The sequence below is a fragment of the Triturus cristatus genome, chromosome 2_1 (assembly GCF_964204655.1).
Source record: "Triturus cristatus chromosome 2_1, aTriCri1.1, whole genome shotgun sequence".
Taxonomy (NCBI): domain Eukaryota; kingdom Metazoa; phylum Chordata; class Amphibia; order Caudata; family Salamandridae; genus Triturus; species Triturus cristatus.
In genome coordinates this window covers 301766568-301784013 of record NC_140581.1, presented here as the reverse complement: position 1 = coordinate 301784013, position 17446 = coordinate 301766568, and the positions used below count along the sequence as shown (strand labels likewise).

The window sequence follows — 17446 nt, the reverse complement described above, 5'->3', positions numbered from 1 at the left end:
TTTTGCTGTGGCTATTTAACTTCCCTCCCCTACCCTGCCTCTGATACACTTTTTGTACTGATTTGTGATTCTCACCATCTTGGAAGTTAAGTTAGTTTCTTATCTGTGTCAAATTATTTCATGCTTTGATTGCTTGTTGGATGCTTTCAATAATACTTGCCCACATTTGAAATTCCCAACCTTGTCTAGGCCAAAAGCCTATACCTTGGCACACCTGCTTTCATCATAAGCAAAATACAACTCATCTACAATGCTGTCACAAGGCTTCTATTCCGACTTCACTCAAGAGAATGCATGACTCCCATTATACAGTCTCTCCAAAAGCTACCTATTGCTTGAAGGGCACCCAAGAGAATGCATGACTCCCATTATTCAGTCTCTCCAAAAGATACCTTTCGCTTGACAAGCAAGGTTTAATGCACTCTAAATTGTCTACAGAGCATTCCAAGAAAAGGACATCTCCACCAAACATTTCAGATAGGTCAACCCAGTGCAGTAACTAGTTAAGCACACTGTATGTTTAAGAAATGCCATAAAGGGATCTGCAGACTTCTTCTTTTAAGGTAGCAGCACATTGCAAACCATACAACTGTTTACCTGTCTCTCAGAGCTCATCATCCACCACGCTGCTATGCATCACGTCTCATTGCATGATAATAACACTTCGGTGGTCCTCACTCGTGACATGGAAACACTTTCCACATAGGATCACAAAAGAAAGACAACAACCTTCCTACCACGCACCCTACATGGCATTGATTGCTACACATGCAGTTAAGCACTTCAGTGCCCCATTTAGGAATAGTAAGTGCTATATAAATGCTGCACTACGATACCATCCAAATGTTAATGGCTCAAGTTCAAAGAATGCTGTTTTAAGCACACATGTAAGGGCCGAGGTTGATTTGCCAGGCCAAAACACCATTAGGCTTTAAACACATAGACATATCAAAATAGGTGGGTATATGTGAGCGGGAACATGCAACATATTGCAGCGTGGACACTTTTTGTGGCACAGTACAGCAATATTGTGCTTCGTGGTTTCATGAAGGTGTTGATATATTATGATAAAGGATCAGCAAGATGATCATTTTGGAATTAATTGGAAAAGATGTTGGCTGATTTCAATTGCTCTTCAAGGTGTATTGTCAAAATATATTTCATCAGGATCTGTCCAACCAATGAATGGCAACCAATGAATGGCTGGGAGTATCATAATGATGTTCCTCTTTATCTGTCTAGATCTAGTGGCCTGAAAGTGTGTGCTCAGGAGTAGCTAGGACCTTGTATGTTTTAAAGGGGTTACACCTCAGAAGTTGACATTCCTAGAGTTCTTTTTACAGTGGTTGTCATCAAAGGTGTTTAGGAGGTTTGCAAATATATCCTTGAACATGATTTTGGAGGCAGTCATGAATACTGTATCTAGATTGTGGTGAATGATATTATAAGTGATGTCAGCTTTGTTAAATCGGGGTATGGTATTATTTAGGAGGAATGTAACAGAAGTGTGTTGTGTAGGTATAAAGGTAGTTGTACCTTTGTTTAGTAGAATGATGTTGATTTTGCCTGGTGGTATGCAAACATTTTGGATAGAAAGCATTATTTGCCATAAATATGAATGTGTCTTTTTTGATAAAATTAGTTTATTAACAAAAGAAATCTGGTATTTGAAGACCAATTCTGTTTTCAGAAAATGTTAAATTGCTGTTGCTGACGTCCAGGCTTATGTCAGAAGATAAAAAGTTCTTTTTAGGGAAAATTTAAATATTTTTTAGAAAACAGTAAGCAGATGTTTGAGGGAAAATATTTTATTTGCTAAAAGTGGATAACTGGTGTTTGAAAATAAATATGAGTGTGTATTCAGATACTGGCAAACCACTTTGACTAAGTAAAATTATGAGGATTTGGAGTGATGGGGTAATCAGCGCATCACTTGATGTGTGTATCTGCAGGCATGCATTATGTAAATATGTATATCAGTTTGTGTGCCTGTGGCTATGGAGTGATATTGTCTCATAGATATGATAGCCATCTTTATCATCTGGTGGCTATTCTTGGCATATGGAGGACATCCCATGGCATAAGGTTGCCATATCTAACATCTGGTGAGAATCATTGGTGTCTATTAGCCGCTCACTTGTGAAATGGAATACATCTTTTCTTTTTGATTGAGTTTTCAACAAAAGTGGGAAAAGGTTTACAAACATCTTTGTGACAAAACAGTTATGATTAATTTAAGTGACATCACTCTTGAAGTCACGAAGTACAGGACTCATGTCTTGTTCCTTGATTGATTATACACTCAATAATCTAGCAATGTGGTTAAACCAGAAACATTATCAAGTTGACCCAGGAAAGAAAGGGATAATTGACTAGAATGTATATGAACCCCCTCTCTCGGGTGCGGGAAAGCTGTCTGATAATGCAACAAGTACATTTTGGAGCTTAAACACAGCGCATAAATTGCAAGCATGTATGTGCAGTATACACAATAAAACGCGTTAATGCCTGGCAGCCAAAATGATCATGGATGAGTGACTGATGACTATGAATGTTATAGTTTCTGAACCAAAGTCTGTACCTGTCCTCGTTTGCAAACCACTGTATCAAATTAGCCAGTGGCCGACAATTCTATTGAAAATTGTGCCTACTAGGTAATAGATTAATATTAAAGGAAATTTGACAGTCTTTCTTAAGTTGGAATGTTAAACCAGGTGGCTTAAGCTAAAAAGGTAATGTGAAAAATATAAGCATCATGTAACAGACAAGAAAGAGTAAAGGCCTCCATGCAACATTTTCCAAAAACTTGTCATCTCTTTCAGAATCTCCCAAAACCAGAAGCAAAGGCCTATTTAGGTCAACCCAGAGAAGGACAGAATTAGCAAAGACAGAGAAAAGGGAGGAAATATCTCACTTTCCAGGTTATCTAACCTTTCAGCCTTTGCTGCTCCAGCGACAAACTATCTTATCAGCAAGGACCGTAATTGCTTCCAACCAATATAAATGCACTCCCAGTACACTGGGCAAAAACCTAAAACATTCAAACGCATCAGCCTTCCCAGTCTGCAGTTCCTTCCTTCTAATAAGATTTGCCGGCTCTCACATTCGAAAAAAAAATACCGTAATGGGCCGGTCCTTGGTGACCGCCTCATTTTGATGGAGGCGGTCGGAAAAGGAATCTGACGGGTCATTCCGACTGGCTTCCGACAGGCTCAGAGACTTCGTCCGCCAGTCGGAATGTGGCCTATAATCTTAAGGATGGCTCTTTCCACCCTTGAGATTACAATGTACAGTTTCTGATTTAGTTTCCATGCCGGTCTGTCTGACTTGGAAACCAAGCATGAAAGCATCTTAGGGGGTCCACAGCAGGGCTCACTTTGGTGCACGGCCTCCAGTTGGAGCGAGCGTGCCCCCTGTTGATCCCTGCACCTTGTGGCAGGCACCTTGAGGTGCCTGCCATGAGGTGCAGGGATGAACTGCACCTCCCATTTCACTATAGAAGCATGCATTACAATTGGTTTACAGCGGTAAGGCATGCTTCCATTGGGAAATATAAGAATGTGACTGAACAGTGTTCGGTCGCATCCTAATGAGTCAGTCGGGACGGACTACCGGGTGTCAGTCGGTCCCATGACCGAGTCGGTGTCAGGCGGAAGTGATTCCGCCGACATCGTAATGAGCCCCTTAGTCTCATTATGTGTCACCCACGGTGGACTGGGAAGCCTGAAGAGGGCTCTGTTCCTTTCAAAGGCAACTCTTTTTTACTGCTGGTAAATCTTTCATCCTCATAGATCTGGAAATAAGAGAACGCAGTGGTCTCCAAACATCACAACCATGGTCCTTGCAGCAGCTCTTAGCACCACATTTTGACAATCCATGCAAGCCTGGACCACCATTACTATGCCTCCCCTAAAATAAACCTATCTTTTCAGCTTGATTGGAAGCCTGAACACTTGTATATGACCAAATACAAGCCCTAGGAGAAACTGCAATATTCTTCCCATCACCTTTAAGATTGAGTCCACTTTAGAGGTTGTGGTACCGCCCAGAAGACTGACCTCAGCTCTCCTCAAATTATCTAGCAGTATTCTTTTTTCAGACTCCCCACGGTCCCCACTGTGCAATTCTTGAAAGATTCCATGTCTCACGAGTCAGCCTTAGTCTCATAAGCCTAACCCTCCAATTTCCATACTGTATCTGCAAACTGTTGCTCTACCTGCAGGACTCTGTAAGTCAGCCCCTCCATTTTCTCCTCTACAAACCTCTCTGCAGATTCTAGCTCACTTGTCATGCACTCCGTACCGGTATAGAAAGCATTCAAGAACTGGAGTAAGATCGATTTCCATTTAGTCAGATCTACCTGATTGAGGTGATCATAATCATCTCTTGCCACTGATGTCCCCTGCTGAGACTCTGACCCCTGAAGCCCAAATAATTCCTCCTTTGTCTTTCCCCTGTCTGCCATTACTGTCAACTATCACACACAGACATCGCCCATTTTTAATGCATCTTTAAGGGTAGGAAGAGTGTTCTGCTAACATCATGTGGCAGCCATAATAGGCGCAGCATTCGCTTTTTTCTCTTAGGTATGGTTGTCCATCATACTAAGCTGAGATAAAAAGAGGGACTCAGATGAAAAAGAAGTAGCTCCATTGCTGAGAGATCTCTGCCCGCAGGTCTCATCTGCTCACTAAGTGGCTTGTTCCTATGCCTATTGATTTCCTGGAGGTGCTAACCAGCCTGCGCACACATCCAGTTAGCTGCAAGTCTTATAAACATTTCCATTTTGCTTTTGCTCACTCCAGCTGCCAACATTCGCTCTCATTTTTTATTTTTTTTTGCAGATTTATATAGCGCGAACTCAACCCGAAGGTATTGGAGCGCTTTACATGAGCACCGGTAACGTTATACAAGGACACATTATTATTTATTTTTTTGGTGGGCACGGGGAGATTAAGTGATTTACTCAGAATCACAGGATGTGGACGCAACCCCGAGGCTCGAACCTTGGCTTCCCAGCTCCAAATTCGGCAGCTCTAGCCGTCAGACCACATCCTCTCATTGACACCACCAACTCCTAGATGGAGGAGACCATTACTACCACCAATGGCACTCGCCACATTCTGCTTCTATGACCAGAGTTCTGCCATATGTGAATGTGGGTAACCCACACAATCAAATCAAGTGGTAGTGACCACCACTGCATAGCTTTCCCCATAACAAAACAAAATGCATACCATGGCTGAGCATTTCTGTTTCTCATAGGCAGGTGAAGGATGTAATGTTACAGGAGCTCTGTCTTGGACCTTGGCCCACCCCACCTCCACTACACCATTTTTTCAGGTAGTTATCAATGTGTCATCACAGAAAAGGGGAAGATTATTACTATACATAAAAAAGGGTAACAACACAACCAGTTAATTTTAGGTTAATCACTTTAGTGGATTGTAGGACTGGGATGGATGGTCCTCTACTTGGTCAAGTGGCTTGAGTCTAACCATGCTCTGACTCTGACCGAGGCAGGGGGCTATCCTGCAAAGCCTGCTATGGACTGCCGTGGAGATTGCAGACTCAGAAATATGTTTAAAAAGGGGGAAACATGCAATCACCTCCCGCTTCTGACTGATACAAATTCGAATTCTACATAGATCCTACATGACGAGGATCACCATGGCAAAGATAGGCTAGACTAGACACACTTTGTCTCAGGGGCTGCCAACAACCTGCTACCTTCTATCATATGATTTGGGAATGCCCCGAGTTAAGGCGAATTTGGGAGGGGGCCACAACTCACGTTCAGAGTGCTCTGGGGAAAGAAGGAAAATGCTACTTACCAGTATGCATCTGTTCTTGGCATGTAGAGCTGTAGATCCACACTCTTATGCATAGATCGCCGTCTGGTGTTGGGCCCGGATGTTTGCACTTTGTTGTTGTCCTGGAAATTCTTTGGAAGTCACGGGATAGGTGGCTCCTCCTTTGGACAATAGTGCGCATGGGCATCGACTCCATCGTCACATTGTTTTTTCGCCAATAAGGGAAATAATGGAGTTTTGTAAGAAACAGAAAGATGTCCATGTATGTTGTATCTAAATAAGATAATACTGGAACAGATAAAGGTTGCCAGGGAGGTGGGTGGGCGTGTGTGGATCTACAGCTCTACATGCCAAGAACAGATGCATACAGGTAAGTAGCATTTTCCGTTCGAGGCATATGAGCTGTAGATCACACACTTATGCATAGATTGCATAGCAGTGCTCCTCCTTAGCGGCGATTACCAGTGTCTGTTGCAGTAGTTTGAAATAGTGTTTTAAGTACAGCTTGGCCCACACTAGCTTGTTGTTTTGCCTGCACATCTACACAATAGTGTTTTGTGAATGTGTGAGGTGTAGACCATGTAGCTGCTCTGCAGATATCATCTAAGGGAATGTTTCCTAAAAATGGCATTGAAGCCCCTATCTTTCGGGTAGAGTGGGCTTTAGGGGGAATAGATAATGTACGTTTTGCTTGGTGATAGCAAATTAGTATACATTTGACAATCCACCTTGCGATCCCGGATTTTGATATGGGATTGCCTTTATGTGGTGGTGAGAAGGATACAAAGAGCTGTTTTGTTTTGCGAAAAGGTTTTGCCCTGTCAATATAATAAACGAGTGCTCTTTTTACATCTAGAGTATGAAGAGCTCTTTCTGCGACTTTTGTGGTTGCGAGAAGAATATTGGCAACTCAACAGACTGATTGAGATGAAAAGGAGAGATAACTTTAGGAAGTAATTTGGGATTTGTCCTGAGAACGACTATGTTATGATGGAGTTGTAAAAATGGACTTTCCATGTTAGAAATTGTAGTTCACATTTATGCAGAGGTACGAATGGAGGGCCCATTAGTCTTGTGAGGACAATGTTTAAATTCCACACTGGTGAGGGTGGTACCCTAGGAGGAATGATTCTTTTAAGGCCTTCCATAAATGCTTTAATGGCAGGTACCCTGAATAATGACAAGTGTTGTCTATTTTGTAAGTAAGCTGCTATGGCAACGAGGTGTAACTTAATAGATGTGTATGCTAGATTACGCCTTTGAAGATGTAGTAGGTAACATATGATGTGTTGAATAGACACATCTAAAGGATTGATGCTGTTGTTATTACAGTATATTACAAATCTTTTCCACTTGGCTGCATAGCAGGCTCTAGTGATGGGGTGTCTAGCCTCTTTGATAACATTCATGCAGTAAGGGGGTAGGTTAAGGTAACCAAATTCTAGGTCTTCAGGAGCCAGATCGCTAGGTTGAGCTGTGCTGGGTCCGGGAGTCTGATCTCTCCATGGTTCTGTGCTAAGAAGCGTGGGGAGAGGTGTAGTTTGTGGTGTGGGACTACTGATAGTTCCAGCAGTGTTGTGTATCATGGTTGTCCGGCCCATGTTGGAGCAACTAGGATGAGTGTTAGTGAGTGTTGCTGTGGTTTTTGCACCACCAATGGAATGAGTAGGAGAGGTGGAAAAGTGTAGGCAAATCTGCCTGACCAATTCATCCATATCGCATTGCCTTTGGACAATGGGTGTGGATATCTGGTGGCGAAGCTTGGGCATTTTGTGTTTTGAAATGTGTGGCAAAGAGATCTATCTCTGGCTGTCCCCACATTTGGAAATACGGTTGAAGAACTTGTGGAGGAAGTTCCCACTCGTGAATCTGTTGTGTTTGATGACTTAACAGATCCGCTATGCTGTTTTGGACTCCTGAAACGTGTTGGGCTAGGAGAAAAATGTTTTGAGGAATAGCCCACCTCCATATGCTCTGCGCTAATTGAGAGAGCTGTAGGGAGTGTGTCCCGCCTTGTTTTTGTATATAATACATCGCTGTCATATTGTCGGTGCGGACTAGGACAGCTTTGCCTGATATTTGTTTCTGGAATGATTTTAATGTCAGGAATATTGCTAGTAACTCCAGGTGATTGATGTGCAGTACATTTTGCTGAGGTGTCCATTTGCCTTGCATGGTATGATGTAATAGATGAGCTCCCCAGCCGGTGAGCGGTGCGTCTGCTGTTAATACAATCTGAGGAACCGGCTCTATGAACGGTCACCCTTTGGAAAGGTTTTGTGTGTTTAACCACTGCAGAGAGCGATGCGTGCAGCCGTCTACCAACACCAGATCTGTCAGCTGACCCTGAGCCTGGTTCCACTGACGTGCTAAGCATTCCTGTAGGGGACGCATGTGGAGTTTGGCATGACGTACTATGAATATGCAAGAGGCCATCATCCCTATGAGCTGCATGAACACTCGAGCTGGAAGCGAGTGTTGTGGTTGGAATTTTGTAATGAGACTTTGTATGCCTGCTATCCTGGGTGGACTGGGATATGCAAGGCCTTTTGAGGTGTTTAGCGTGGCACCGAGATACTGTTGAATGTGGGACGGTTGTAGGTGAGACTTTGTGAGGTTTATGGTGAATCCTAAGTCATGTAGTAGTTGGATTGTGGCGTGAGTGTGATTTACACACTGGCTGTATGACTTGGCTTTTATGAGCCAGTCGTCTAAGTACGGGAAGACGTGAATTTGTTGTCTTCTTAGGTGAGCTGCAACTACTGCTAGACATTTTGTGAAGACTCTGGGTGCTGTGGTGACTCCAAATGGTAGAACGCTGAATTGGTAATGCTGACCGTCCATTACAAATCTGAGATATTTCTTGCGAGCAGGGTCAATGGGAATATGGAAGTAGTTCTAGGGTGGGAAGGAAATCGCCTTGTGAGAGCAGAGGAAGGACCTGTTGAAGCATGCCCATGTGAAAATGGTCTGATTGTATGTAAAGGTTTAGGGGTCTGAGGTCCAGGATGGGTCTCAGGGTTCCATCCTTCTTTGTAATGAGGAAGTACAGGGAGTAAACTCCAGTGTTTTGCTGATGCAGGCTAACCGGTTCTATTGCATGTTTTTGTAGGAGGGAAAGCACTTCTTGCTTTAGCAGCGATAAATGGTCTGTTGACATTGGGCGCTGTCTGGGTGGTATGCTTGGGGGAGTAGAGGTGAGTTCTAGACAGTAACCGGTTTAAATGATTTGCCTCACCGACCTGTTGCTAGTGATGTTGTTCCAGACAGATAGGAATTGTGTCAGTCTTCCCCCGAATGGAGTGGAATGGTCCGGGGGAGTGCAGGGAAGTCACTGGTTGGGGATGGAGGCGGAGCGCGAATTGTTAGTTTTGCCTCTGCCTTTGTTATTATTGCCTCTGTAGCCTCCTCTATGATAACCCCTGGTAAAGGTTGTTTGGGTGGGACGTTTGTATGACGTGGAGGGGTTGTCAGAGGAGTATCCTCTGGAGGTGCCCCTATAAGAGGAGCGACGAAATGAACATCTGGGAGCTTGCAACTGCAAGGCTCCCATTGAGTTAACCGTGTCGGTGTCTTATTTCATCTTTTCTAGAGATGAATCCACGGCAGGGTCAAATAGATGTTCTTGATCAAAAGGTTGGTTAAGTATGGTATTTTGAACTTCTGGTTTAAACCCTGAACTGAGTAGCCATGCATGTCTACGTAAGAGGACACTTGTATTGATTGTTTGGGAGCCGGTGTCTGCCACATCTAGAGCACAACGAATGGAGGTGTTTGTTATAAGCTTACCCTCTTGTATGAGGTCATTGGCTTTTGCCTTGTATTTGTCTGGGAGGTGTTGTAATAGGGTTTCCAACTCATCGTAGTGTGCCCTATCGTATATAGCCAGCAAAGCTTGTGTGTTGGCGATACACCACATGTTGGCTGCCTGTGACGCTGTTCGTTTACCAGAAGCATCAAGGAGTTTTGACTCCTTGTCAGGAGGGGGACCATCACCTGATGTTTTTGAGTTGGCCTGCTTTCTGGCGTTGGACACCACTAAGGAATCCAATGGTATTTGTCCCTTGATGTAAACAAGGTCTGTTGGGTCAGATTTATATTTGTTCTCTATTCTGGGGTTAATAACCCTAGCCCTAACAAGATCTTTGAACACCTCAGGTGTATGTTTAATTACCCCTTTTAACATAGGGAGAACAGTAGTGGACCTTTGTGATGTATCAAATGTGTCCATTAGAAAGTCCTCCTCCACAGGGTCTGTATGTAGAGCTACCCCGTAGTTTTGTGCAGCTCTGTGAATGAGCTGGGTGAACCCCAAAGTATCCTCTGGGGGAGAAGGTCTAGAGGGATAAAGGTCGTCTTGTGGTACATCGGGGACATCTGGTGTGCCATAATTGTCCCATGGGTCGCCTGGGGTGTAAGGCTGACTAGGATCCCCTATTGGTTCATCTTCTGCACCGTCCCCCCGTCCCCAGAAGTGTCATCATCGTCCTGAGGTGGAGGAGATGGTGAGGGGAGTGGGAGAGTGGTGTGGTGTGAAGGAGGAGGAGGAGGAGGTGGAGAAGGTATTCTGAGAGGAGATGTTGCAATGTCTCTCTTCTTTGGTGGAGATGGAGCCGGTACAGGCATGTCTATTGTTCTCTTCTTGGAGCTGAGAACTAGTTGACCTGTTTTGGGGTCTTTAAGAAGAGTTTTTTGCGTTGGATCCAGTCGAAAAAGCTGGTCTGGTGGAGGTTGGTCTTTTGGTGCTGATGTTTTGAGTTCCGAAAGTTTGCGTGGTGTCGAATCTGGAGCCGATTTATGTTGTTTAGGCTTGGCATCCTGAGATTTCTTAATTTTTGAAGGAGCCTGTGGAACCAGTTGTTTTATTCGGTTCCGAGTGTTTTTTCGGTTCTGTAGGTTGAGAACCTGTACTCTTCAGAAGTGGCTTTTTACTCGGTTCCGATGACTTTTTCGGAGTCGAGGGGTCGGTACCAGTAGGTTTCGGTGCCGAGTGCGTGGATGCAGAGCCATTGGTCAGCATGGAGGGGGACAACAGTTTCTTTTTGGGTGCCGGGGATTGGGTTTCGGCACCGACGGCAGGCTGACTCGATCCTGAGTGGCCTGAAGGCTTATGTGTCGACTTCTTTGTTCTGCCCGAAGACGGGATGTGGGAAGTCTTGTCCCGGTGTGCACATAGGCCCGAAGGTGAAGGTGTTACCAAAGCCTTTTTCGGGGGTGGGGGAAGGGGGTCTAAGTCGACATCACTATTTACGACCCGCTACCCTGGGGTGATATCTTCGATGTCAGAGTCGTTGGCTTCGGAGGCACTGATGAGGCCTTCTTTGGCCCGCTCCTGCTCTGGTACATCGACGCCCTCCTGGAAGATGTCGGGAATGGATGTTGACGATCGAGCCATGCTTCTTCGAGCTCGACGATCCTGGATAGTTTTCTTGGAGCGGAAAGAGACACAAGCTGGGCAGTCTCTGGCCTCGTGCTCCGGTGAAAGGTAGAGGTTACAAACCTCATGCAGATCTGTGTGTGGAAACTTGGATCCACATTGAGGACACTTTTTAAAAGGAGTCCTTTCCATGAGCCATCTGTAATGGCGTGGGTAGGCCCGAAGGCCTTCTTCGACGACTGCAATCGAAGACTTCGATGTAGAGATGGGTGTCAAGTAGGGAACGCGATAGGAACAATACCAGAGAAAAGGTGACGAATTGCGCGTCAAACGTTGGATCGGTAACGGCACCGAACTGGAGCGCGATAAACACATCCGAGCCCGATGGCGGAAAAAAACAATCTGACGATGGAGTTGATGCCCATGCGCACTATTGTCCAAAGGAGGAGCCACCTATCCCGTGACTTCCAAAGACTTTCCAGGACAACAACAAAGTGCAAACATCCGGGCCCAACACCAGATGTCAATCTATGCATAAGTGTGTGATCTACAGCTCATATGCCTCGAACATAATTCTTACACCGCAACTAGGTCTCCTTAACATCTGGGCCACGACCGACCTTACAGAGGTGGAACAACAATTGACCACACTAGGTTACACCCTGCTTAAGTGGGAAATTGCAAGAGGGTGGGGGGTGACAGAAACACCTTCTCCCCGAATGTGGATAAAAGAGTTTGATAAAGGCATGATTGCAGAGACGGAAGTATTCAAGTCACGAGGGTGTCCCAAAAAATGGGATCGGAAATGGGGTAAATGGAATACGTATCGTGGTGATCTATGTGTTTCCCCATTGGTGGAACTGGAAATGCATTATGATAGAGAGAGAGATACTGAAATATTGTAATTGTGATTATTCTCTCCTGTGTAACTGTGATAATGTATTAAGCAAGTATTTGAGAGATCATATGGAACATGTACGTGATTTCATTGTTAAAACTAATAAAAAGATAATAAAAAAAGGGGGAAACATTTACTGTATATGCTTAACAATTTTGATGCTGCATTGGACTGTTATGGAAACAATCTAGGAATAACTCACGTAGATGTTGCTTGTCAAGGCATTACTACATGTGTCCATGCAGATGCAGAGCAAGCAGCTATGTCAACCTGACATTAGACCATTAGAGAATGGATTATCGTGCCTCAAATCCCATTCAGGTTATTTATGGGGAATGTTTCAAATTATTTGCATATTACTGGCTCAAAGTCATAAGACACTTCAGTAAACATCATCTCCTTTCATTGACAATCCAGTAAAATTAGACAAGAAATATTCAAAGCGTCAAAAAAACGAATGCATTACTGGCTCATGCACACAAGAACAACGGCCAAAAGACCAAAATGATGACCTTGCGAGGAAAGTTGGATTACAGGCTCAGATAGTCTGGAGTAGGAATTTAGTTAAACTTATTTAGGAATGGTGAGTCCAGCACATTTTATATTACAGAATATTGACTATCCACACCAACTAGCGGAAAATATCAACAATTTGCTAAACACATAGAGTAACTTGCACTTTGCATTATACCCAGTAGGATAGGTTTGCTTTAAGAACTAGAAGGGTGCAAGTGCGCGTTCCTTCACTCAGATTTGCATAAGAAAACTCTGTGTGCTGTTTTTAACCTTGTAGTAGCAGTTTTGCTTCGACACAGAACATAAACTAAACAGCTGTTTTGTCAGAGCTGCTGGTATTTCCTCAATTGTAATATGTACATTATAATACAAACCAATGTCTTCATTTGTGTTTAATGTTCGAAATTTACAGGAATTAGACTGACACATGCAAACAATTTATTTATACCGGTAACGCTCCTTTTGTTACCTGAGTAAATTATTTTTGATGATGATTAATTTTGATAATTACTCTCATTGTTTTGTTTAAGTTTAAGGTATTCAAACTTACCTTTACATATCCATTTTCTAAGGCAGGGGGAGCAGGGCAAAATACGGTGGGATTTTTAGATGTATCAAAGCAGTGAGGATCAATCGTACTGGAAAGTAAAAAAAAAACAGATATCAAAACACTGTGGATCCTTCCAATACAAAAACTATCCTTTACCATTTTCCTGATGTACAATGCTGCATGCATACAAAGTTGGAAAAGCAAGGAGAAAAGAAAAAATATATTCTCGTTATGCCTGCCTCACGGAGGTGTCTGTTGTGGGTGCAAATCTCCGTATACGAATGTTTGTAGATAGGGATTTGCATCAAACCCCATGGGTGGATGCATGGGATCTCCCATGTATTATGCATGGCCCGCATCCAGCAACTGTGCCTTACAATGAGGCACCATCCAACACCATCCATGATTACATTTGGAGAGCAAATCCCTGAAGTATACAAAAAATAATGGATAGAATGCTTGAAATAATCTCAGCCACTGTCAAATACTCGGGCCGCATCTCAATCCATTGTTATTTTGCACACTGTGCCATCTCAGCTTGGACCCAGCCATATGCAGTCAAATCTTGATCCTGCTCCGATAGGGCAGTTCAACCTGAACTGCCAGGCCAGTTCCTCTGTGAACTGGAGCACAAGCAACCCATGACTGGTTTTGCTCTTATTAGAGCTCATCAACCAAGCATACTAAATCCCAGCATAACACTTTGGTGCCGATCACAATCCGGTAAAAACCGGGTACGAACCGTCGGACGGAGCATATTCTCCGTCCGACGCGTACCCGGTCGTCAAAATATACAAACATGGAATTACGATTCGCACGGGTACACCATTACCGTACGAATCGTAAAAAAGACCGACCGAACAAAAAACACCTACCAATGCGATCCGGGAAAGCGCCGACCTGACGTCGGGACGCACGCAGCCAGCCATTCACGACCCAGGAATCACGATTCGCACCGACGTCACCCCGCACGGTGAATATTTTGCGGCAGCCAAAAACTGCCGGGAAATCAGGACGACGCGAACAAGGACCACCAGTACGCGACGGACAGACGGCGACGCGAACAAGGAGGACCAGTACGTGACGGACACACAGGACGACGCCACCAAGGAGGACCCGTACGCGACAGGACGACGCGATCAAGGAGGACCCGTACGCGACAGGACGACGCGAGCAAGGAGTACCAGTACGCGACGGACAGACATGGACCCGAACCTACGAGTCATCCCTGCCCTCATAGCAGTACACCTCCTCTACAGGTTACGACGCAGACGCCGCAGAAGGTCAGAATAACTAAGGGAGGGGGGAAAGTGGGGTGGGGTGGGGGTGGCACGACCAGGGCAGGCCACAAAACAACCACATGAGTGACACACTACACATGGCCTGGACATACCTGACTCCCATGCCCTGGTCACCACGAGGGGGTGGGGGCGTGTCCTGATAATCCAGCAACCGCCACAACGGAAGTCCGTCACCACGCGAACCGGCAACACAACCAGACAGGTACGTCCCGTACCCACGCCTGAAGAGCGTGGGTACGAGTCGGACCACGCCCACACACGTCACCCCAACAATGGCGGGACGGATCGCACCCACGTGGCAAAGGCCTGGGTACGGGCCGCACAAACATCACATAGCGTGGGGACGGATATGTACGGACCCTACCCCCACCCCGTATGCAAGGAGCGTACCCCCCAGCCCAACAGTGCAAGTACGACCCGTACCCCCACCCGCGGACGTACGGAGCGTACCCCCAGCCCAACAGTGTAAGTACGACCCGTACCCCCACCCGCGGACGTACGGAGCGTACCCCCAGCCCAACAGTGTAAGTACGACCCGTACCCCCACCCGCGGACGTACGGAGCGTACCCCCAGCCCAACAGTGTAAGTACGACCCGTACCCCCACCCGCGGACGCACGGAGCGTACCCCCAGCCCAACAGTGTAAGTACGACCCGTACCCCCACCCGCGGACGTACGGAGCGTACCCCCAGCCCAACAGTGTAAGTACGACCCGTACCCCCACCCGCGGACGCACGTAGCGTACCCCCAGCCCAACAGTGTAAGTACGACCCGTACCCCCACCCGCGGACGTACGGAGCGTACCCCCAGCCCAACAGTGTAAGTACGACCCGTACCCCCACCCGCGAATGCAAGGAGCGTACCCCCCTGCCCAACAGTGTAAGTACGACCCGTACCCCCACCCGCGGACGTACGGAGCGTACCCCCCATGCCAACAGTGTAAGTACGACCCGTACCCCCACCCGCGGACGGACGGAGCGTACCCCCAGCCCAACAGTGTAAGTACGACCCGTATCCCCACCCGCGGACGTACGGAGCGTACCCCCAGCCCAACAGTGTAAGTACGACCCGTACCCCCACCCGCGAATGCAAGGAGCGTACCCCCCTGCCCAACAGTGTAAGTACGACCCGTACCCCCACCCGCGTATGCATGGAGCGTACCCCCCATGCCAACAGTGTAAGTACGACTCGAACCCCCACCCACGAATGCAAGGAGCGTACCCCCCTGCCCAACAGTGTAAGTACGACCCGTACCCACACCCGCGGACGTACGGAGCGTACCCCCACCACACCAGTGTCAGTAGACTCGTACCCTCACCTCTAATGCAGTGTGCGTAACCCCACCGTGTATGTGCCAAGCGCACATATCCAGAAATCGGAGGTGTGTGTGCAGAGTCCACCCAGCAGTGCCCTGAGACAGGAGTGGTGGGTGTGGAGTCCTCCCAGCAGTGCCCTGAGACAGGAGGGGTGGGTGCCCATCACTCCCAGCAGTGCCCTGACACAGGAGGGGTGGGTGCAGAGTCCTCCCAGCAGTGCCCAGACACAGGAGGGGTGGGTGTGGAGTCCTCCCAGCAGTGCCCTGAGACAGGAGGGGTGGGTGCAGAGACCTCCCAGCAGTGCCCTGAGACAGGAGGGGTGGGTGTGGAGTCCTCCCAGCAGTGCCCTGACACAGGAGGGGTGGGTGCCCATCACTCCCAGCAGTGCCCTGACACAGGAGGGGTGGGTGCAGAGTCCTCCCAGCAGTGCCCAGACACAGGAGGGGTGGGTGTGGAGTCCTCCCAGCAGTGCCCAGACACAGGAGGGGTGGGTGTGGAGTCCTCCCAGCAGTGCCCTGAGACAGGAGGGGTGGGTGCAGAGACCTCCCAGCAGTGCCCTGAGACAGGAGGGGTGGGTGTGGAGTCCTCCCAGCAGTGCCCAGAGACAGGAGGGGTGGGTGCAGAGTCCTCCCAGCAGTGCCCTGACACAGGAGGGGTGGGTGCAGAGTCCTCCCAGCAGTGTCCACACCCAGGAGGGGTGTAACACATGTGTGTGATGCCACAATTACCCACATCCATACTGCCTACAAGGGAACATGTCCCCATGAACTCATGTCAACTGACTCCACACACAAGTACAGTGATCACCAAGGATGCCACGATTGTTGCAGGTGGAGACATGGCCATGCATGCATGGCCAAAGTAGAAGGGCTCCGTCACACACACAGCTCATGTACACACAGCTCTGCGCTAAACATTGGGAACACCCTGCAGGGAAGAAACTGGGTACACAGAGGAAGGAATACACCCTGGGACAATTGAACCATGCAGTAACTGCTGACATGACCTAAGGAAGTTAGCCAACACCTTGTGATGGCACACAGATCCTAGGGTGGCCCCAAAGAGCAGAACACTACTACAAATCCCACACACCCAAAGCCTTAAACACCACCCAAAACAATGTAGCAGCCCCACCAACACCAATACCACCATAGCAGGAGTGTGATAATGAAAAAAAAAATAAGCTTTATTCAGCATGAGCACAATGTCCGTGGATCAAAGGCAGTTCAAAGTCAACAAAGGCCATAGGGCAGTCAATTATTCCCAGCTGCATGGGGGACACAGTGGGATGTGTGTCCCCTACCTTGCCTGCACAGTCAAATGGCATCGTCTTCCATACTGGTGAGGGCATCAGGGGGGGGGGAAGCAACAGGCACCGCAGGGACATCAGGGCAAAGGGGCGGCGTTGTGGGTGCAGGGATGGAGGACTCAACCACAGGGGGTGTGTCATGGCCAAAGGCGGAGGCCAGGATGGCACTACACACCTTAGCAAGGTCCTCCAGGGAGTCCCCTGCACCCGAAGTGACCTCAGGCCCCAAGGAGGGGGGGGGTTCAGAGAGATGGGTTGCAGCGCCACCGGGGGAGGGTGGAGACAGGGGGGGAGACTCAACCACCCTGACCGAGGACTTCCTTGACCGCTTGCGTGGTGGCGTAACTGTGGGGCTCAGGGACAGAG

At 47.2% G+C, this 17446-nt stretch overlaps 1 protein-coding gene across 1 annotated transcript in view; it reads right to left on the bottom strand.

Moving 5' to 3' along the window:
* Positions 1-17446, bottom strand: part of C7 (complement C7) — a 571431-nt gene that overhangs the window by 179805 nt on the left and 374180 nt on the right. The window contains exon 13 of the mRNA XM_085631170.1: positions 13155-13242. Coding sequence (XP_085487296.1) covers positions 13155-13242 — 88 coding nt within the window. The remainder of the gene's footprint in view (positions 1-13154; positions 13243-17446) is intronic.